The 24,493-nt window shown below is 40.5% G+C and overlaps 1 protein-coding gene across 1 annotated transcript in view; it reads left to right on the forward strand.

Annotated features, from left to right (window-relative positions):
* The first annotated feature begins 10,997 nt into the window (after positions 1 to 10,997).
* Positions 10,998 to 24,493, forward strand: part of MTMR7 (myotubularin related protein 7) — a 51,278-nt gene continuing 37,782 nt past the window's right edge. The window contains exon 1 of the mRNA XM_049835622.1: positions 10,998 to 11,133. Within this exon, the coding sequence (XP_049691579.1) occupies positions 11,110 to 11,133 (24 nt within the window). The 5' untranslated portion in view covers positions 10,998 to 11,109. The remainder of the gene's footprint in view (positions 11,134 to 24,493) is intronic.

Consider the following 24,493-nt stretch of genomic DNA (forward strand, 5'->3'; position numbering starts at 1 on the left):
TGGGAAACATACCAATAAGGGGCTTGTCCAACAACAAGTAGCTACCTTGCCAAGAAAAGAGAACACCAAAACCCAAAACATTTATGAGACAAAGTTACCTTGAATTCCAATATTTTCTTGCATGATTGTGCAAACACTTGCTGAACTTTCCTTCTTGCAAAATACAACAGTAAGACTAAGACTTCAAATAATGAAATATAAATATTTTCTAAGATCATTGAGATTGTAATACAGAAGCTATGCTTGTACACTTGGAGATTTAGAGAAAATGTCCTCTGAAATTTATTGTCCATATAACAACATATAATCTACACTACAGACAGACATTTCTGAAGTTTAACATATGTGGAACAACAAGGCAGGGAATCTTCCCCGAACACCAGTCCACAGAAGTACTTCTACCTTTTCAATTTGACAATTTGTTTTGTTCTTTCTTCCTCCCTCTTTCCCTGCCCATCAGATGTAGTCAGAGTCAGCGGATCTGGATCCACCTCAGACTAACTGTGGGACTGGTGGGAGGAAATTTCTGTAGTGGAGCACTCCTTGACAGTGGAGAAACATGTATTGCCAAGTGCTATTCTCTTCCCCTCTGAAACAATCCCAGCATTTTCCCAGAGCATTCTGTTCGCAGGAAACCCCTGAGATGCCCTCATTCCTCCTGAGAACCACCAAACAGTATGCTAAAAAACTTAAGTTCTGCATGCCAGACAGCAGCCAGTTCAGGATTTGGCCCTTATCTTTACTGTGCTGTTCATTCTCAGCAAGAAAGAAGATGCCTATGGGACACAAGAGTGACCTGGGCACTAGAAAAAAACTCACATAGTTACTCAGTTGTGTTATGAAAGGGCTGAAGATGTTGTTGACAAGACACAGCCAAATAGCTTTCTACTTTTTGGGTATGTTGGGCTCACCAAGGGGTTCTGATTCACACTGAAGAAGACAAAGGCAGGTCAGGAACCATAGCAGATATCCTGGGGCAGCTTGTCAAACATGTTCACAGCACAAGAAGCTGTGATACCATAGCTGCAATAAGGAATACACTACATCAGAGGGTTTATCAACTGATCTTTATGTGAGGGTCCATCACCTGATCTTTACATGAGGGTCCAGGCTGACAACTCTGGCCCATCTGGGATGTCTTCAACTTTGAGAGACTATCACAGCAGCTGAATCATTAATCTCATCCCTAACCACTGTCTCTGCAACATCAGGAAGGACAGAAAGGGGAAGAGACAGGCACCCTTTGCTGGGCAGGGCATGAATATCTCAAGCAGCTACCAGGACTAGCTCTTCTATATATATCATGTTGACATAGGATAGCAGGAGTCTTTAACGGTAGTTTTCTGTGCTTTATAGAGCACTGCCAGCTTGGCTTTGTGACAACTATGGATGAAGTTTATAGTCACACTGGTAATTTCCTAATGAAAAATGGTCCATAAAGGCATGCATGTGTGTCCCCTGCCCCGACCACGTGCTTCCCTCTGCCAAAGTGACACTACTCCTTGGGATTATGGAAAACAGCTTTGCATAAATGGAAAAAAACCCCACACCAGTTACAGCTGGCAGGGATGACATGTTCTGCTTATGAATAAAAACATTGTGAAGTAGCCTTTGCAACACCTCTCCTTCTTTTCAGCTCTGTTTTCACTAACATTTCTTGATCACACTGGGGGCTTAAGTCAGGGATATCTTTTCCCATAGTCCTACAAGCAGGGAAAATGTCTGCCTCCAGTTCAGTCACACTGGCAAGCACCTCAACCCAAAGCTGGGTCACTCAAAGATTGTCAGAGTCCTTGTGTCATTAACAGTTCAGCAGAAAAAATCTTGAATGCTTTGTGTAGCTTCTGTCGGTGGCATGACTGCTGTTCAGTAACTGTTTGGCATGGCAGGGAAGGAATTGTACAGACACCACCCTGTATAGGTTTACAGAAGGAATGACCTCGAATGAAGAAGGAGCAGGACCTACGGAAGCAGATGATCTTCCTTAGGGAAATGGTTCATTTCTACCAGTGTGTACGCTGATGGGATGAAAATTTAAAGTGTGGTGATTCATGGCAAAGATTCACAAAGAAGCCAAAGAGAAGGAGACTAGGTAAGAGATCAAGACCATTGTGGAGGAGACACATGAGTTTCATGACCCTGCAGGTTAAGGCATATCAGGTTCAGATTCCTTATCTGGTCTCACGTTAGTTTTCCTCTTGGGGCAGCCACCTGATCCTTCAGGCCCTCAAGAGTCTAGGGGCAGCTTTGCTACAAGCTCCTAACCCCACACCAGCTGGGGAGGAGGCAATGCCAGAGCATGCACTCCACAGCCCAAATTGAGTGAAGAACAGCTGTTTGGAAGCCACATAGGACGTAACACTTAGTTAAATCCTTTCAAGAAGAAAGTTTCTGTTTTCCTTTTTCTGTTCATTGGACACATAGACCTTTGTTTATTTTACTTGGCCAGTTTGGGTCCATCTTTCTTTAATTCTGCTGACTACACTAATATTTAATATAGTATTACATTCCTGACAGTGCTTACTGGCCATGTTGACCAAGGTATTTCTATGCAAGTACCAAACATTGTAAAGTTTTATTTTGTGACTAAGTTCTGCAGTACCATCTTATGCTATGGAGGGTGTACGGACATTTACTCTGCTTAGGCCTGCTCCTGCCTTAAGGTTCAGCTGTGGGTAGCCCACTGGGAAGGGATGTCTGAGGCCGATAAAACAGCAATAGATAAAGCTCAGTAGACAGGTATAATTTTGCTGGCATTAGACTACCAGCACCTAGTTTATCCTTCAGTGTCCTCCAGCATAAACTAAAGTGCTGGAATAAATGCTCCCTTTGGGCTCTAGAGGAAGCTGGCCGTAAGCTTGCAGGCTGTCTGAATGCCCCTGCTGTAGCAGGGAGACCTATGCTGCAAGTAGTGCCTAGCTCATTGGATGCTGCTGTACCCCAGAGGGAAGAGGGTGCCAGCTTCTTTGACTCTGAAAAATTAAAAATTTCAGAAGACATGCCATCACAAGCTTATAAATGCATCAGTTAGGTGGGGACAACATGGGTGAGAATGTAAATACTGCTGATTTTCCCTCTGTGAATTTTGACAATGAGTGAAAGTTGTCGTGTTCTTGGGGATGCTGCCAATGCTGACGAAATGATAGTAGGAGCTGTCCATGATGACCACACTGACAATGACCACACTATTGTGGAAACTGCCTGGCCACAAGCATGACTGGGCAGTCGTGAAGGTCTACAAACTGGTGTTCACCCTCTTTTCCACAGAGATAAACAATAAGAAGGAAGTATATTGGTGCTGAAGGGCAGGCAGTAACTAGAGAGAGAGTCTTTCAGATATGAAACTTCATATCTGCAAGTTCTGCTCCCCTCCGATAGTCAGCTTGGGCTACAATGATACAGTCCCATTCCTAGCTTTATAGAGGGAAAATCTCTTCTGACTCTGAGGAGATCACAGTGGACTCCAACCAAAGCCCAGACTAGGACCCAACATTCTGCTCTTTAAGGAGTATTTCCTCAGCAGATCCTTCCAGCCACGCTAGCAGCAGCTTCTGCATGATGATCAAATCTGGATATGTGTTGGGCTCCCCTTTGGCATGTTCCAACAGCATTAGGCCAGGTGCCATAGCCTGGCTTGCAATGCAGCAGCAGCGAGCCGTAGCACCTCTGAGGCAGAAGGAAGGACTAGAAAGGACGAGACTCAGGAACATTGCTTAAGAGCAATACATGTAATGATGTATAACGTGCACGATGCAGAAGGCTGGCAAGTATAGACACAGAGAGGTCTGCCCTGTGTGGGCACCAAGACCACAGAATAGCTATTGAGCCAGTAGGATGTGAATGGTTGTCCTGAGACTTGTACAGACGTAGATCAGCATTAGAGATGTAAGCTGGCAATTAACAACTCACTCGGTTCAGTTGTTCATGTTGTGGCATGCAGCAAGAATACAGTGTAGACATATGCTTTATGTGTTGACTATAATCATTAAGTTAGTTAACTTTTAACCTCAGAGTGGACAGTTATGTACAACCATATCTGTAGCTATCTGCAGTTAATGATACATCTCATGTCACACATATTTTTTCTAGAGATTGCATCCTTTCCACTCAGATGAGGACCTTTCAACCATGATAATTCATGTACCCTGATAGTGACCAGTGAGCAAAAGTATGTTGGAACAATATCTTGGACATTCCACTCTGGGAACAGATTACGTCAAACACTGTCTTCTCATGCATAACCCATGAAAATAATTGACAGAGATCAAGAACACAAATTTAATACTACACAGGGTGAGAAACTTTCAGGAGTTAGTTAGAGAAAAGACATTTCCTGAGCCTCAGAGCTTTCAGCCTGGGAATGCCAGAAGCAGGCAAACTTTCTTCACAACCCACCCTAAAATTTAATTTTCTCCCCAGACTCAAGAAGCAGTAATGGAATCCAAAAAATACTGACCAGGTGAAAGTGAACAAAGTAATTCAGGTATAAAACCAGACAAGATTTGGAAAAGCACATGTGAATTCAATCATAACACCCTTTCAGTCTGAACAGAGGTTTCTATGACCCTTGTTTAATCAGCTATTTCTCAAAAACTACATTGCTTGTCAGTAGTTTAAAGATTATCCTGTAATCTGAACCTTCTTTTCACAGAAGGTTAGTAAGTGAGACTTCACTGACAACTTTCACAGTGTCATCTTATCTCCTTAATACTACCATAGATAAGGGGCCCAGGCAATCACCTGAAATTCAGAAGGATTTCAAGAAGCATAAGTCAGCCAAAACTGATTCTGGCCACTTACTGTGATGGCTGCTTGTCAATAAGATGGTAGGAATCACAGCAGTTTCAGTTGTTCTGCACAGACATTCAAAGAACTGTGTTTCACTTTAGCACCTTATTTAAAAAAAAACAACAAAACCCACCTAATCTTAAGGTTTCCTTTTAAAGTGCAGACAGAAATAAATGATTTGTCTCAAAAATATGCTTTCATATGGTGTGAATTTGGGATAAGAAGCAGCATTTCAGTGAAGTTGTTACTATATATTTTTGGGAAACAAATGCCATGCAGCATTGCAGCTTCTGTAAAGTTTGGAGAGTAAACAAAAATAATTTACTGCCGTCGCAAACTCATGCATAAATCTCATAACTGAAAAGGCCACATTTGCTTCACTGAATTATGATCATCATAGTCCAATGAGGACTTTCAAGATGAACTAACTCTTCAGTATTTTAAACATAACTTTAGCTAATTCTTATACGAAGACCATGGGATATATTTCCTCTGCTATCCACTTTTTTTTTCTTCTCTGCTCTTTTTTCCCTAAACCCAAATATACCATGTCCATTTCTTTTTCTTCATGTTGGTCTGCATTAGGCAGACCATTAATTAATCCAGTCCTGTAAGTTATGAAAATTTTCTTTGTGAAAATGTTGGAAGCTGCCTTGCTATCATGATTTTATTTTTCATTGAACAATACTACTTCAGACTACACAGAGTTGTGGTCTGCTTTGAACGCAGTAGTCTTATTTTCTTCTCCTAAGTTGTTGCTGAGCCTGTGAGTGAATGTTTCAATGGAAAGGGTCTGAGAAGATAAAAATAGATTCTTTTTTTAAAATTTTTTGGTTTAATATCAGTTAAGGCAATATTTCCTGCCTAAGATTCTGGGTGAGGTTGTCAGAGTATCACAGATGCTACAGTCCGGGGAATCCCTACGTGACTAGGAGCTGGGACAGCTTCCTAACAATTCTTCTCAAAGAGAATTCAATTACTCACTGTCACTCATGGTTGATACATGACTGTAATGAAGCCACTTGCAAAATATCCAATTCCCATTTTTAACTAGGGGAAACACATTTTTCTGCTGGATTTTAATTTAAAAAAATATCTCATTTAACAGACAGTTATCACTTTGCCAAAATCTTACTGGTTTCCTCAATTGGGGGAATCCTCACATGAGTAACCGGACATATATCTTGAGTCGATGTAGAATTTTATCTGTTTTATTTCTCCACTATGCATTTCAGGCCAGTTATTATATATCTGGCCTGATATCATGTATCATCTATGATGTATCACGTATCATATATCATATCAGTTCATCTATCTGTAGAACAGGATCAAAACCATTCCAATTTCCAGAGGACTGCTAGCATTCTTTCCTGAATAAATTTGCTTTTATAACAATGCAACAATGTTTTATAACAAGGCAAAATCAAAGATTGCTTTGAGTAATTCTTGAAGGAAATGTTAAAAGGTCAAACCTACTAACAGTTAGCTGAGTTAAACAATAAAGTGAAAGTTGCTCCCTGCATCCCTTACCTTGTCACATGCAGCTCCTGCTAGATTAACTGGGGGAGAAGTTTGCGTGTCCAAGTGCATTTGCCATGAGACACTTGCATGTTCCCCTGAAAAAGTTCAAAAGTTATGAAACAAATATAAACAGACACACTGTTTCTGAACCCATGGTACTGATTATCCTGGGTGTAAACGCTAACAAGACGCCTACAAATTGCATGTGTGCATTTGTACCTTTGGCTGTTTGGCTGCTATCGGTAGTGGCAATAGGCAATAGGTGACAGGCAAACAGGAGTTCTGATGCTACAGTGTGTGAATGCCTGCCACATCTTCTGAGTGAGGGAAATTACCCCTCTTCACCAGCCCCTAGCCCAACTCTTCTGGGTTTGTTTTCTTGTGTTTTTCATTTTCCCCTTTTACTCTTTAACTCACCTGGTTCCCTGTCACCACCCACTTTCAGCTGTCCCCCTTGCCTATGCATCACATGAGAAGCCAGTTCATCACACAAAAATAACTGAAAACTAGACAGGCAAAACAAAGCAAACACTGCAGCAAGTTCATTTGGCTCACAGATACCAAAGCCAGATAAACACCCAGCCAGAGCATAGGCAGAGGGAGCTGCAGGGCTGGAAGCAGAAGCAAAGAAGAAGGAAAAACAAGCTAGTGCTCTCCTTGCCGCACTGGAAACAGTTCAGCTCAGCCATACTGTGAGCCTGTTACAGATCCATGCAGTAGTGCAGGGCTGCGGCATCTCTGGGATCCTGGCACCAAAGAAAGCTCATCTGGAAAGAAGCTGTAGCACTACAAGGCTACAGTGCCTGCTGAGGGCACGTGCTCTTAATGTGGTTTTGTGTTGGAAAGACGATGGCTAAAAATCTTCTTCAAAAGGCTTCTTGTTTCTTCAGTACTGTGGGTCTTCCTAGGATTCTTGTGCACTGGGGTATTAAAAAAGGTGAGAAGCTGGTCTGTATTAGGTCATACAGCTTCTACGACAGACTTCTGCTAGGAGGTTCTGCCACTCCCATCGACATTAGTGTCCAAAGTCCTTAAATAAACAAACATGAATTTGTGGGGTTTTGGCATTTGTATCTCAAAAGGCTGTGATAGTATGCTCCACCAGCATGTTCCTGAAGAATTAATCTTTACCATTTCACAAGTGGCATGAAAATGCCTGACAAAAGGAAATAAATTATAATTTTGTTGCCTTTTGAAGGGGTTAAAACAGTAGAGCAGCACTGTGAAAACGGGGGAAGAGAAGAATTTTCAAAATACAGAGCAGATACGCCTAAATGTGTATTATTATGGGGTGCTGGTATTGTTAATCCATAATTACCAATTTACAAGTCACATGATTCTTTATTGTATTACTGCTGTAGAGATATTAATTTCAAAAATGTATTAATGTATTGGACTTTATGGTAAAACCCAGTATTGTTTCCCTTTTTTCTAATATAAAATGTCTATTTTGCCATGGATCTTACTGGATATTTCCATTAGAAGAAGACCGACAAAAAAGTCAGTTGACTTTGATGTAATCCTGTTTGGTTTGTTTGTTGTTTTCAACAAATAATGTACAAAGACCTGTATGCTGAATTGCAGGAGAAAGTGTTGCTGCCCACAAACCACTTCTTACCAGCACTGAGTCCAGAAGCATTTCCTTGGTAAAATGCCAAGCAGGGTTTCTTTGCTCCATTCTTATCCACAAACCCAGGGCTGCACTCAAACTGGTGCTGTCTGCCTTTAGACCACAGTAACATGGGCTGACCCCAACCTCCACGTCTTCATCCCACATACGAGCCTCTTTAGGTGGAGGATTCTGTCACACTGACTATAGTTGTCCCAGCAACAAAGCTGTTATTCCACCAATTTCAAGTTAATTTCTTCCCTATGTGATAGTATTTAATATACATCTATGACCACCTGTAGACTACAATTTAAAATAAGTATTAATACAAGTACATAAATTTATTCTTTGAGTTTGTATTATATTAAAATGGAGCCTACAGGAAACCATCTTTAAACTAGCAAATATAATCGTAAAACACAAATAAATGTATAAAGCCTTCCAGATCTAATATGATGATTCAAATCCAGGCCAGGTAGGTAGTAACAGATGCAAAATGTCTGAGCATTCAGGCGACTCCATTGAATATAATAGAAATTTTTACATAGCGGAAGTGAAACGTGCTTTCAGATTTTACTGGATGTGGCTGAAAGCTGATTCTACTGCTTTTGGTTATAGATAAATACACTACTATCATTCTAGCCCTCAGTGACCGGCCTTCTCCATGTGACATTAATCAAGAACTTTGTTGAGAGCTGCAGCAGATAGGTCAAAACCTATGTGGGCATGGCAATTTAATTCTCCTGCCCCTACATCTTAGTTGAGTCAGAGCAGTAGACTATGGAGTGTCATTTTTTTGTTGTTACCCTCATTGTACCTCTGCTGTGGACAGAGGATTTCACCTCCAGGACTGTTAAGACAGCAGTTTGCATGAGCGTGAAATGCAAATGAAAAATGTTAAGAGAATTTTTAGAAGGTTGTGCTTACTGCAGCTTTCCATGCCAATTGCAGTAGGCATAACTTTTATCTAAACCTAAGTTCTGTTTATAGCTGCACTCACCCATTAATTATTTTACCAGCCCAAGACAGGTCAAAAACTCTGGCAGTATATTGAGCAACTGATTGCTACAAAAACAGTTTCCTCTGAGCAATGTCTTAGTTTTGCAACTATTGAGGACTGTGAAGCAGAGATAAAATGCATTTTCACTTAAGTCTTAAAGTCTTCTTGCCATCAACAGCAGGACTTGAACTTGGCTGTAATGAATCACAAGATGTACCAAAGGAAAAGTAAATATCTCTGGGGACTGAAAGGATAACCGTGCTTTCTTCCAACTTGACTTACTGGCAGTAGCAAATGCCAAAAGACAATAATATATGCAGTGAATCACACCAGCCATAACTACAAAGGAAACATATTTCGTGGTTGGTTAATTCTTAATTGATTCTGATAGCTCTGGCCTAACGTAGAGAGCAAAATATGTCACCGATCAAGAGCCTTGTGAAGTCCACACTATGCAATTCATGCACTTTTACGGATGCTATCCAGTGAATTTTCAAACAGAAAGCGGTATTTCCAACCCTCATTTCAGATCTGAGTGAACAGAGTGACATGGAATGATTAAGAACTCCAAGAAGAGAAGAGTTTTCATCCAGTTGATGGTGTGTCAGATTATGGTCACACCAGCCACTCCTGCTCAATAACAGCAGTTGAACTATGAGAGAAAGAAGGGCAGAAGTGGGCTAAAAGAGGGGTGGGAGGAAGCAGAATGGTCAAAGCTGGGGATGACTTATATTCCACTCATGATAGTACACCTTCTGTCTCCTCTAACCAAAAAGTTGGCATAAAAAACCTCTCATAGCAAGAAAGTGGCAGGATTGGAGAAACATGGGCAGGACTGGAGCCAGTGCAGCTATACCTGCTGTTCCCTTTCCCCTGGGGTAAAACGCATTCACAGTTTTTGGTAACCCCGTGTTATTTACAGCCCATATTTCATCTTTCACAAAACAAATTAAGCTTGCTCTGTTCTCTGCAGGCACGAGGAGATATATAGGCAGCTCTCCTGCCTGGTGCTCTGGAGCAGAGCACTCTCGCCATGGCCTTTGGGTGGTTTGACAGGTCTCCACATTTGTTTTTATCCCTTGATGAGACTAGTCCCTATTTGCGAAGAATTGCTGGAATACATTGACCAATATAGAATATCTGGGCATTTTACAAGCCTCAAAGGCTATGGCTTATCTGAAATAATATATTAGCACCTCTAATCATTTGCACATTGGCATAAACACTGAAAAGTTTATTTTGTTGCTCAGAATATGATAGCCATTCCGAGACAGTTAGAGATACCTGTTCTTCATCTTTGCACAGGTAAGCTGGGGAAACCAGCTCTGTAGCATTTCTTTTTGCTCCAAGAGGTTACACATCTCTTGGACCAGGCAAGGCAAAAGAAGGGGCAAGGAATTTCAGGCATAGAACTGAAAACCGTGCGTCACAAAAAAAAATCACCGGGTGTGCAAATCTGAGGAGGCAGTAAATTCGTGAATTATAGAAAACCAGACACGCAGACCTTGAGATAAACAAAATCCAGTGGTCCAGTTTCAGGAAGCGCAGCTTTTGCCTTTGAGATAGCGTACGTGCCGGGCCAGGGAACAACAACAACGACAACAACAGCAGCAAAACAGGGGGAGGCGACCTCAGACAGAGCTCCCCTTTATCTTTCTGATCTTCTCTTTCCCGAAGGAAAGGGCAGAGGGATATAACCTTCGAAAAGACAGCAAACCGCCGGAGAGCCACCTCCAGCCTGCGCCTTTCGGTGCCCGGGGGGAGGCAAGCCGCCGCCGAGGACGCGGATCCCCGCGGGCCGGGGCCGGAGCCGGGGCCTGGGCCTGGGCCGGGGCCTGGGCCTGGGCCTGGGCCGGGGCCGGGGCCGGCGCGGAGCATCCCCGCCGCCGGGGCAGCATGGCAGCTGCGGGGAGGTGGAGCCAGCCGCTGACCTGCCAGCATCGGAACACGGGCACGTTAGCTGCCTTGGATCGAGCCTCCCTTTTTATCCTTCAGACCCGCGCCGGAAAGCGCTGGGGAAAATAAAGTAAAAATATATTATTTAAAAAAAAAAAAAAAAAAAAAGAAGAAGAGTATATGTATGTTTAAAAGCAGGGCTGGCAGGAGAAAATAGGAGAGGGGCCAGGTGCGTGCGGCCGCCTCTCTGCCGGCAGCGGGAGGTGGATGAGGAGCTGGGCTGGGCGCCGCCGCCATGGAGCACATCCGGATGCCCAAGGTGGGTGCCGGCCGGCAGGGCCGGGTCGGGTCGGGGCCGGCGGGGAGAGGCCGCCCGGGGTCCCGGGCCGCGGCAGCATCCCCCCCCCACGCAACCCCCCCCCCCCCTCCTGCCGGCTTCTGCTGCAGCTGAACGGAGGCTTTAACCGCAGCCCTGCGGGCGTCAGGCGGTGCGCAGCCACCCCCGGCGCGGTTCGCAGCCGCCTCGGCGGGGGGTGTTGGGGTTTTTTTTCAGCCGGTTTGCTATCAAATCTGCCCGAATGCGCCGAGAGGTCAACGCGCTGTTTTGCGACGCGGGCTGAGGATTCATCGGGCATTTTAGCGGCTGTTTATTCAGTCCCTCCCGTTAACGCCGACGCTGTCCCTGTGGGTGTCCAAAATGAGAGGTGTGTTGTATCTGCTCTTCAGGTGGCTGCAGTTTACCCCGTATTTCAGACCTGGTGATGAATTTTGGTATGCCGACACTTGGGCAGTGTAATCATCCTTTTCGTAGAGCCTATCTGAGCACGAGGCCTGTATTCGTTAACAAAATTGCCGTCTTGCTCTAAAAAAGAAAATACAGTTTTGACACACAAAAATTTTAGACTAAAAATAGTCAACAAAAAATGAACCAGAGCAATGTGTTAATCTGAAGTGGGGGTGAGATATATCTTCACATTTATTTATGTATTCGTTAACCCAGATCCCTGAGATTAACAATTTGTGTTTGATTTGTACCTATTTGTTTATTATCAAGGTTTAGTATGATGATATGAATTTCAGATGAGGGCCTCTTCTTACTTCATCCAGATTTGGGGGCCTTTAGGTGTTAAGCTGCAAACGTTTTAAGAATATAGGCATTTATAACAACTGCCTTACCTTTCATCTCATTTCATGATCTATTATTCGCCTTTGTGGGAAGGAAGAATATTAGAATAGTAAGAATGTATCCTACTGCAGGTAGGAAACGATTAGTGAAAGTTGTCTGAACAGATGTTTCGGACCATTAGCTGAGGAATGCTGAAAGCATGAATGAGGAAAATAGTGAAAACAAATTAATAAGGGTAGGAAAAAACCTAAAAAGAAATGGTTATATTTGCTATGAATGGAAGGCCCAGGCAAGTCCCTGTTGCAGGCAATGGAAGCTTATCTGTCAGTTTTTCTACAAGCAAGTCCTTAAAATGTTACCGTGTGTGTGTAAAACCCATTTCTGTATCCGACAGCTTTGAGAAGGCACTGTACTGGTGACTCAAATGCTGAAAATCTTACTCAGTGCTAGGTGATTCTGCAGTCTTGGTTCTTGGCACTCCCTTACATTATAGCTATGTTAAAAGCTATCTGTCTGATATAATAAAGCAGTTTGGAAGGCATGATTTAAAGGTACAAGTGATACAAAAAATCCTTTAAAATTTCTTACATAAAAGTAGAGAATCCAGGACATTCAACGCGAGTCGGTATTGAAATACTTCATCTCTCCAGTTACTCCTAAATACACTGACAAGTCAGTGTATCTACAGTTACCTAGCAGAATTGATATCTTTGATTTGCTTGCTCAGAAAACCTCAGCTTAAAATCAGCCACCAGAAGAGTGTTGGGGTTTTTTTGTTTTGTATTTATTGAATTTGGTTTTGATAATTTGGACTATGACGTTGAATGATTTCCAATGCCAGCAATGTAAAAATAGGTAAGGGAAAGCTATGTGAGCATAGGGATATTCTCACTGTATCATGTGGTATTTGCTGGTATCACATTTCTTAACTCCAGCCAATTTTGTCCTGAGAGAAATTTGACAAGCAGCTACCCTACTCTTTAAAGGTATTAATCTCAGAATAATGATACTTTCCTTGATTTGCAAACCCAGCCAAATGGAAAATCAAGATAAATCCTATACTTTAGAAAATTAATAAACTTAATTTCTGAAAACAAAATTCCTGCCCCAAGTAAAAGCTTTTCCTTCAAAAGGCAGTAAAAAAGGTCTACACCACATGATGTCCATTAGGAATTGGCAATTATTTTTTTTAATTGAAATTTAACTGTAGTGAGCGATGGTTCATAAATATTAAAGTAAATCTGATATAACATAACTGCCATAAAAAAGCAGAAACAAATTCCATATCAGTTGGACTAGTCATTCATTTAGGTCACTACTCTGTCTGACGGTGGCAGAAGGAGAGCATGTAAACCTGGCCAACTTCTGCACCCTCTCGGCACCCACAGTTGTGTTAGGGTCCAACTCTTCCTAATTCGATTAGTGTCCATTTATGGACATCTCTGTGTGAGTTTGCCAAAGCTCCTTCTAAACATGCTGACACCGTCTGCCTCCACAACCTGCATGGAAGCAAGTTCCAGAAGATCATGGCTGTAAAAAAAAAAAATTTAAAAAATTACTTTCTTCTATCTGTTAAAAAATTCTTAGTAGTGTCATTCAATAGCCCCTGCTCTAAGCTTCGAGGATTTGGTGAATAACAGCTCCGCATTCACCTTATCCATGCCTTTGACGTAAATCTTGATCACAACCCACCAGATTCTGATAATTTCAGAGAAATGTCAACAATGATCCCAAGACCTCTTCCCTGTGTGGTAACTCTTAGTTCTGCATCTGCAGTTGTGTAGATATGGTTTAGGTCGTTTCTGTTGCAAGTACATCACTTTATGTCTATCCGTGTTGAAGCTCACCTGTGTCTCTTTTGCCCACACACTCTGTTTTCCAAGACTCTTCTGGAGTTTTTGTGCCACAGATAAAGCATTTGGCTCTCTAGTGATAGCTTATGATCATACACAGACCTGAAGATTTTGCTGTTTACTCTTTTATTCAGGTCACTGATAAAGTTGAATAAAACCAGTCCCAACATCAGATTTTGTAGGTCTTCACTGTTGACTCTTCTCCATCCTGAAAAGAGAACCTTAAGCCCCGGTCTTTGCTTCCTGTCCTTTGACCAGATTTGGCTGTAAAGGGACCTTTCCTCCAGTACCATCGCAACTTAATTTCTCTAATAACCTTCAGTTGGCAAAAGCTTTTTTGGAACTCTAAATACATTATGTCCTCTGGGTCACCTTCACCCATGTGCTTTGTATCAGCATCACAGGACTTCATCAGGATTTCCTGCTGCAAAAGCCATTCTGGTTCGTTCCCAACAGACTGTGTGTATCCACCTGCTCAACAGTCCCGTTCTTTCACATGCTGTTGACATAACTACATAATTTTGCTAATGATACATTGTCTAGTCTTTCACCAAAAGACATGATACTCTTAAGTCTAGTTCTGAAGAATTTAACTGCTGTCTCTCCTTACCAAATAAAAGTAGCAAGTCAACAGCAGAAATGGAAACCAGGTCTCTTGACAGTTTTCTGTTAGAAAAAAACTACTTTTCTTCATTATTTTTGGCATGGTATTCCCTAGACCTTCTGGACCTTCCCTGGACCTTCTGAATAGCCAAGTTCCTAACACACTATTTTATGTACTGAATGCTATTGTTCTGTCATTATACTATCGGTAGAACACAGAGTGCATGTATGATGTGTGCTTATACATACATACATATGTAGTAATGATGTTTTCACAAAGTAAATGCCATCCTATGTATGAAGGCTGTAATCTGAGTACATTTAAGAGTTGCTAACAGTCACTCATTGCTAAATAGAATCATATATAGCTCCAATAATCTTTTAAAAATTAAAAATCAGTAAAACCACTGTCTGCCATGAGTATGGACTGGGCAGCAAGATGGTTTTTGTAAATGCCAAAACCCTAAATGTGACAAACTGCTCATAACGGTCATAAAAAAATGAATAAGCAATACTTCTGCACAGACTAGAAGAACATCTTGTTAACATGTGTAGAGATATGTCTGGCCATGGACAGATCGACAGATAAAGAGCTCTGAAGATAAGTTTACTTCATAGGGAGACTTCATGCACTGTTGCTAATCAGTTACTTTATTTTATTTACCACAGTTCCATAGCATTTGTCTTTGTATATTGGCAGCAGTCCTCCTGAATGCCCTTCTTATAATAAAGAATACATCAGATTTATCCCTGGTGTAACAGCTGTCTTCAGTGGAGCTGGCCCAGAAATTCGTTTGGCTCAGTATCTCTTGTTAATGTGATACTTGGGATGACTTGAGTTACTCGAGTGCTTTCATTTTTGTGATGTTATGGTAAGGTATTTCCTTTCAATGATCCCTTTCTCAGGCAGAGTTTAAGATACACTGCCATTTCTCATGATAATGACAAATCTTTCTACCAGATGTATTACTTTCCAAAACAAATTTCCAGCATATGTAAATGAGTGTTGTTTCCTTTTGTTTTAATTCCATTTTCCTTTCCATAGTTTTTAATTTAAAAAGCTTTATAATACAACTCAATTTTCCCAATGTCACGGAAACCCGTGTCATTTACATCCACTTTATATATGACACATGTAAATAGAAAAATATTTGTCCAGGTGCTCATCAAGCTCAATGGTAAAATTGAACTCAGCAAGCCTAATCTTTGATCTTCAACTACATCTGCTGGGTTGCTGGATCTCCACCTATTTTTAAGCTAATCTGTCGTTTCTACCATTGCTCTCTGTGTGCCATCCATTGAGATAGGAGGTGATATTATAGTTAGGTTCTCCATATTCAGGCTACCGTTCTTTTGGGGAAAGTTCGATTTCACTTCAATGGTGAAGGAAGGTGGCAGCAGTCCTGAGGCAGTGTCAGGAACTGCCTGGGGTTGTGGGCTGGTTGTTTTCCCTACAAGCCAGGGAATGGAATGCCACAGGCACTTCACCATAGCGGTCCTAGCTCTTGGCTAAGCTTTTATTTAGTTTGTTATTTAGGAAAGGCAGATGAGGTGAGGCTGGCATGGCTCTTGCCTTTTATTGGTGTTTTGGGTCATCAGATTACAGTAGACACTTTACGGCAATCTCTTTTGAGTGCCAAGTAGATTTTCTGCCTTTCAAATGTTGTGTAAAAGTGGACAGTATTCACTTTTCTGTTCTAAGTATACAGCTTAGAGCAGTGCAACTTACAGCTCAGCTGGTGCTTTCCGATTCCATAATTGTTTTCTGACTTTACATCATGGTTAGGAAATGTTTAAGCTATTCTGGGCCCAGACATGCTTAATGACTTCAAACGTGTCATTCTCCTTGACTACTTATATTCAAAGTGATGCATTAAAACATCTACACTAATTCTGGACACTTTTGGCTCTGATTTTGTGCATTACAGCTTTTTTCTTGTTAATAAATCTTCCCTATTTAGAATGCAATTTAGTTTTCTTAGGGTTCCATTTATTCCATCTTTGTGCTGTGGAACTTTGAGCACAAATGACAAATTTAATGCAAATAAGCTTTGTAATATACTATGCTGAAAAGCGTTCTGTGGTTTGGCAATCAAGACTGGAGGTGGGTAAAATTAAAATAGGAACTGCAGAGGATATCTAGGTGATGTGTGATTGGATTTAAAATCTCAGTTTGTAATTTGCTCCTAAAATGTTTGTTTTGAATTAGAGTCATCAAGGGACCTGCTTATTAGTGTCAGTTTAGCTTTAACAAAATCTTGTAACAGCCATTATTCTCAAAAGATTTAGTCAGAAAATGGTCAAAAGGTCATGCAAATCATGGTTATTGTGCATTCATAATACCAGTTTCATTAATTTCCAACTCAAGGGTATTATTTTTCTTTTTTCTAACCCACCTCAGAGAATTGTGGACATTTAAACTTTAGCTGTATTTGACTGGATGTCAGAACCACAGCCTAATTACTGTATGGATCACAAATTTGATACAAATTATATTTACAGTTTATCTCGGTCATCAATCATATTTTCATAGCTAACCTGTTTGGCCTATAATCCAGCAGGGGATTCCCCATCTCAGCCTCAGTTTTCTCATCACCTTTATCATTTAAGTCACTTAATATAGGATTTTGGAACTGGAGGAGGTCCAGAGCTGTCTTTGATTTGGGTGGGTTTCAAGATAATTTCATTATTAGTGAAATCAAACTAACTCCTGCTAAAAAGAAATGTTGTGGTGTAATTTCAGTGAATCACATAGCCAGAATTGCTCTTTGGGTCTTGGATTTCCTCCTCCCCCACATCATGGTTTAGTTTGGGTCATTCCCACTGTGTATGTGTGAATACCCAACTTTATCTTGTTACATTGGAAGATTTTGGCTGCTGTTTATTCCCCGAGCAGTATTTCCTTTTTCTTGTTCACTGATTTGGATGGTTTTTTTCTTTCTCCCAGGCTTGTCAGGTTGTAGTGTTGCTATTTTCCTTCTTTTGGAGTGTTTCTGTTGGACTCCACCTTCTTTCCATTCTTCAGCTCTTATAATATTATTTTGCCTTACCAGGAACTTTTTAATGAAATTATTTTAAATTGACATGTTCTTATTTACCAGCCCAAAATGAGTCACAGAAGGCCATTGTTGTCACTGAAGTTCTGTGAAAGCATCAGCAGGATTCTAACGAAAATTTGCCTTTTTTCCTGGCTGTCTACCCAGGAGATTACTGGGGATCTGAGAACTGTCCTTTCTTCAAAGCAGCATTGAAATTGGAGACTTTGGTGTTTCTGAGCTCCACAGTCCGTGGTCAGTTCTGCAATCTGGAGACCTAACCATAGCTAGCTCTTGACTCCTGGGTCCACAGTCAACGTCCTGCATCTCTCTCAGCCCACACCAAGCCAGCACATCTCAAAGATCTGAGACTTGCATTTGGCTGTGGATGTGAGAACTTTGGTTCACCCTGTGAAACCAGGAACCTGGGAACTCTGGTAATTCAGGCTTGTTCACTGTTAGGACACTAATTCACTCTCCATGTGGTAGAGCTGAAGCCTTTTTTTTTTTTTTTTTTTTTTTTACCCACAAAACTCCTCTTTCTAGAGCTTGGAGTTGGAAGTCTCACTTCTGAGCTTCAGAGTGCTCAGGGTTTTCAGGATGCCAACTCTCTAGGAGGGCTGTCAAAGGGATGGAAGTCTATCAAAGTAGGGGAGAGCAGATGAAATTTCAAGTTGCAAAATACCGCACTGAAGTTTTCAAAATGTAGTTTGCTATTTTTAAACAGTCAAAAAATCTTCATCCAAAGTGAAAAACTTTGGAAGGCATAATTTTTCATACTGAAACAGAACAGGTTTTCATCAATAGTTACTTCATTTTCCATTAGTTGCACCTGTCTTTGACTTTGCTGGAATTTTAATGTGAATAAATAAAATAATTCATTCATTGTGATTGTTCTGGAAATGCCTCCAACACAGAGAGATTTCAGATTTAATGTACCAGATTGAACCTCATCTTGCACCAACAGGGACATTTTGGAAGGGTAAGAAAAAAAATAAGCCAAAGTGATCCAAGGCACTGGCTATTTCTATTTGCCACACAAGCACTAGATGTACATTGCTTAGGGCAAGGAGCCAAACCAACCTTCACAGATTTAGCACAGGAGCAAACCACAGTCTTCTGTGCCATTCTCTTTCCCTGATTTTGTTATCTATGTAAAATTTGTTTGTGTTACAGATGTGTTTGGCACAACAATGTTATTCTGGTGAGGCAGTAGACAAAACCCTACATCCTGTTGCTGGAATTCAAAATATCACAAAATTACCACACTTTTATGCCTTTTCTTTGAGCTTGGAGTAGGTGTCACAGGTAAAACTGCTACGTGATCCATAAAAATCCTATTTTGTTAAAGTGGGTTGCAATTTTGCTATTGCCAACATAATGAAATATTATCTAAACAATGGTACGCCACTGTGGTTTTTCAAGTAACTTGTTTGTTACAGAAGACTAGAACTAAAACTTTGGAGTGCAGTTTCAGCTGAAATGTCACTTTTCTGTTTATCTGCCTGAAGGTTGCATTGGTTTTTTCTCCTGTTTGTTTTTTTTCCTTTTGGGCATCACTACTTATGGGATGAGTTTTTTACTATTTAGCATTAGGTATATCATTTAAGAACAGAGGCTCCATAGACATAGTCAAAGGAATTTCCAGAATCCTATTAGACTAGATTCACAGTCTCCATTCACATATTCTTTATGTGCCTAAGCTTCTAACTTACTTACCTAAATAAGGTACTGAAACTTAGATGGCATTAATACCTTCTTCATTTTCTGTTATAATAACCAACTTAATCTGTTCACTACTCTTAGATCTGTTTTCTCACTTCTGTAATGTGAGTCATATTTCTCATACTCACATATTAATATACATTCTCTTGTAAAAAAAACCAAACAGAAAATCGCTTTTGGTTGTCTTCATTCACCTCTCTGTTCTTAATCTTTGGTCATCCCATTGGAAGTGTCTTGTGAAACAGGTAAAGCTGTTAAAACATGTCATATATTCATCATCTCAAAACTTTATGCCTGTGTAGTAGTAAGAGTCTCTGAGATAGTTGACCATTTAAATAATAGCTAATTCAATGTTCACTGGTTATATCTATTCTACAGTGAGTCCAGGAGCGTACTAACTTTTGTGAGGTGGATGACTTACCAAGTGAGCACAGGAGCTGTTTTGCTAGATCAAACTAGTGTTGGTTCTAATTTTGTACCCAAAACTTCTGTTTCAGAAGACTAACAGGCAATAGAAAGGGAAGTGAGGGAAAGCATGATCCATCTGGGAAGATCCTTTCGAATTTACGTCCTGAAGCCTCAACACTGATGGAGCCTGTGGTCCTAATCCAAAGGTTATTTAAGGCAATGAAAGAATTCCTCTGGCTTGAAAAGACTCAGTATCTAGCATTTTGGCTTTTATGGTTTTGGTTCTATTTTCACTTGGTTTTTTTTATTTCACATTAACCTTAGCATTAGGGCCCTTTTATTGTGAATGCCTTTTCACTTTTGAAACTTGATTTTCATAGGTATGTCTGTTCCCAATATGCACTTTATTTCTATTTTGGTTGTAGTGGGTTTTTTGTTTTGTTTTTTTTTGTTTGTTTGTTTGTTTGTTTGTTTTAATCAAGTCTTTCTCTAAACACCTTGTTTTTCCCACACTGTGTGAGTGAGAAGGCATTTCTCCCTTGTGGGATCCATATACTGACTCATTGTATTAATTGGAGAAGTAGTTTGTCTTTAGATTTCTAGTTTTGTGTCTATTCCTTTTAGATTTAGGTTTCTCTGTTAAGTCCATAATAATATAAATATTTTCCTAATCCTGGAATTGACAGACCTCCTTTGGATTTCTATGCCAGGCTTTCATATTTTCAATAATGTGATCCTCAATAAAGAGGCAGCTGGATAAAGTCATAAAACAAGCTCTAAAAAACATGGAAAACCACATACTTTAATTTGCTTTCTTGGTATCCATGTCTAAACCAGTAACTCTAAAACTTATTGCACTTAAAAATGGTACTGAAGATCATTAAGACAGCATGTCTGCAGGGTACTCTTTGATTTCTGTTTATGCATACTAGGAGACTGAGGTTGGAGTGGAGGATTTGGGAAGTTTGGCTTTGGAGTGGTCAAGGCTGGAATCTCTAAGCCTGCTGTTACTGGACGCAAGTGGGTGGCATTTGATCTATCAGTGTCTGTAAGCTGAAGGATTGATCTATTTGCAACAGAAAATACACAGACATTTCTGGTGTGCAGGTGTACTCTTCTGAGAAAGGCAGATCCCTACCATGAGAAAAGTGAGTCCTACAAATCCATCTTTAATACCAATCTTTTGTGGCCTGCACAGCTGAAATGGCCTGTTACTGCTGCTCTCAGATAGACTGCTGAACAGGGCATAATTTTGAACATTCAACAGAAAAGCCTTTATCAATGCAGAAATTTAAACGTAACATTTATTTTCAGTGTCCCTTGGCTGTGTGCAGAATTCTTTCTCCCTACTCCATCTTACTGCTTTGAGCAATACAATAATCTTCTGTATATTTTTTCAGAACTAAATCTAAACAATTTTGGCAAATGTAGCAAGATTTACTGACTTGACGAAGCACTTTTTTTCCTAAATTAAAGCTGTTAGATATGTTTTTTAATAGAACACAGAAAAATCAGGAAATTCCTCCGTTGGTCTCTTCTGCTTTTCTAGATAAATGAGATCTAACATAGACTGAAAGAGAAAACATACTACGTATGAACTTTGTGGTACAATGATGACACCATATTGCAATGCTATATACACGTGTAATAGGTCACTGTTCACTGCATCCATTGTACAACTGCTACTCAGCTATATCTGATGATATGGTACTGACCTCCCACGTTATATAGATCTTAGCAGACAATAGGGGCTTTTTAAGCCAAAGTGTTAGGTAATTTGTTCACCATCTTGCTAACATTGCAAGTCATTCCTTCCAATTTTTTTCAGCTCTTTTCCAGTATTCCCATTTCACTTTAGTCCTTTAGTAAATTAGACTTGCTTAGACTTTTCTTGAATATTTTCCCCCATCCTGTCAGGTCGGCCCTGAGGAAAATTTATACAATGCAGAGCTTAAGGTGTCTTTAATTAAGTTTAAAGATTTTGGTCTTTTTGGCTTTGGTTGATTCTCTTGACATATGCAACCATCCGGCTCTGTGCTATAGATCGATTGTGCATTATTTTACTGCACTTGGGAAATCTTTTCAGAGATGGAAATATAAAAAAGTTGCATGGATCAACTACAGTTTTCATTATTCTTATGAAATAGAATAGAAACCACATTAAATGGCAGCATAAATTGGCAATTCAGTTTTCCTTTATTCTTTTTCCAAGACTATGCAAGATCACTTATTGTATATTTTGTTTAACAAGTACAACGCTATACTATCTTTGTGTGAAAAAAATTGTAATAGCATTTGTTCTTTTGCATGTTGTATTTTTTCACCCTCAAGAATTATGCTAAACACATGGATAGCTGGGGTCAACCAGGGTGAAGAAAGCTCAAATATTCCACTTGGCCTCAAACCGTACCAGCTGTGCTCCTTTTTTCTCATTAGGCTCAGGCTTTTGGCTTGTACAAGCTCTTCCCTTAGCTTTTGCGTGCCTGCAGTGCTGAAGCTGGTCAGAGTCCTGTCACTAACTCCCAGGATTCGTTTTTTTCTTGCTTTGACTCACATGTGTAAGATTACAAGGTGAGTAGGGAAGGCGGCTGAAATCCCCAGGCGGTCTAGGAGCCTGAGGGAAGACGAAGTCCTGGATGGACAAGAAGAAGCCTTTCTAGGGCTAAGTGTGTGCCGCTAACCTAACCAGCGCTGAGTAACTTGGCTTTGGGTCAACCTTTTCAGCAGCATAAGCTGTTGTGAAAGCAGCCTTTCTTTACCCTTGAAGAATCACTGAGAATCCTTTGCACAGTGATAATCGTAATGGGCAGCTCAGTGATTACCACAGCAGAACTGGCAGTTAAGTGTCTTCTACTTCAGGTTAGCTAATACATGGGGAGCAAACACACAGACCGAAAATGGATGTAGTGAGAATAAAATGCTTTGAGATGTTTTTTCCTAATTCAAAATTTCATTTCATTTGAAAATCCTACAGTAGAGACTGTTTTGTGTCAGACAGCATCTGCCTGCTGTACATGAGTGTTGTCGTGTCAGGAAGCAAAGCGATGTGGAGAGGCGTGGGACTGAGGTTTTGCTCCAAGGCGTGTTTTTTCCAGTCCGACCAACCTGCTGTACAACTTCGCTCCTCTCTCCTTTCCCTACTCAAGTCTGATTCCACAGTCAGAACTGATCCTGCATTTATCTGAAAGAGCTTTCCCATGTGGAGTTATGAACAGCATGAAAGTAACTTCTGCATTTTTTTACGATGCTGTCATGTGTTTGGAGATACTGAAATATCTTAAAGAAGTGAGAATAAAGGTAGCATATTCAAGAAGCATTTAAAAATAGGCCATGCAGTCAGAGCTTATTCAAGAAGTAATCTATACTAAAAATGAAAACAAATTAGGGTACATGGATATTTTTAGGAATAACATTTTGGCACGCCAACATTTCTGAACACTTTCAGGGTCGTATCTTTGCCATTCTTCCTTAGGTGGGAGTCCCATTGAAACTGGTGGGAGTTGTGCCTGAATAAATTTTTGACCCATGCTTTTCCCTAATATGACATTTTTTTCTTGAATGACCTCCTGGCAACCTTGTTGGTAAGTCATTTGTCATGTTTATTCTCTGAGTAAAAAGTGTCTTCCATCTGTTCTTAATCTGCGTTCCATTTAACTTCTATTTTTGCCTCCTTTTTTCTGTCATCTGTGTTGCATTGAAAATAGAGTTTCTGGCCAACTTTATTTATCCCCATGTAAGGGGTTGTAATCATTGAAATAAATCTCTTGGCAGACTTTTCTTTAAGCCTAGACAACCACAGTCATCAGGCAAAAATAAATGACGGGGGCAACAGCTTCAAATAAATTATTGAAGTTTTTACTTAGATGCCACTCTCCAGACTGGCTTGGCTAATACTTTCTGTTTTTGCTCCCTAAGCTCTTCCAGTTCCCAGCTTTACAGGCTGGTTTTGCTCTTTTTTATTCTTTACCTGGTATTTTCTGATCTAGTCTGTCCCACCAGCTGTTCATTTTAGGCAAAGCACATGTGTGTGGTATGCATACTTCTTTCTGACGCGTGTCAGTACATACATGATTTCTTAGGTTCTCCAATAAAGTCTGCAGTAGCTTTGGTGAAAAAATGGAGCACTATTTGGAGAAAAAGTAGGAGATTAATTACCACAGTGTCTCCTTCTGATAATAAATTTAATGGTTTTTGCTATTAATGCTGATTTCTCACCATGCTGCTACTTTTAAGATAGAAAAACTCAGCTTCTTCCAAAGCACTTTTGCAACGTGTGTTCCTCTCTTGTGGAAAAGAACGTATTCCCATTCCCTCTAGACCATTCAAAGACACTGTTTGATTTGGCTTTCTTTTCCTGATTGGGGGGGTGGAGAAGAAGAAAGAAGGCTCCTTCTCTGAATCCTTTGATCAGCAGAATGAAATCTAAAATTGAGGCTAGCTCTATTTTTTTTCTATTTTTTTTTTTCTTTTCTGCCCATGGGTGAAATATACTGCTTTTTCAGAAAGTCTGAGTAACTGGAAACTAGGCAGAAGAAACGCAGATGGAGCTCAGGTGAAAGCCAAGGAAATCCATGCAGGAGGTTATGCAGAGAGTTTTCAGAACAAGCTCCTGAGAGCTTGGAGACCCTTACTACTCCTGAAGGCACTTCAAGCCACTTACTCACTATAAACCAGAACTGTGGATTTGAATCGAGGTAGAGTTTAGACTTAAGCAGTTCCCTTTCCCTTTGGAAATGATGTTAGATATGATAAGGTGGTTCATGAGCAAGTTATTAGTAAACCTGCTTTATTTTTCTCATACTCCAATCACAGATTGACATCTATCACATGAGAACTAAGCAAGGCTAATCAACAAATCATGCTAATTGTTATTGAGCCAAATTTTGAGGTTCTTTCTAATTTTAACTGATTATTACTGTACTCTTTGAG

This window comes from Accipiter gentilis, chromosome 3 (genome assembly GCF_929443795.1).
Source record: "Accipiter gentilis chromosome 3, bAccGen1.1, whole genome shotgun sequence".
Lineage (NCBI taxonomy): Eukaryota > Metazoa > Chordata > Aves > Accipitriformes > Accipitridae > Astur > Astur gentilis.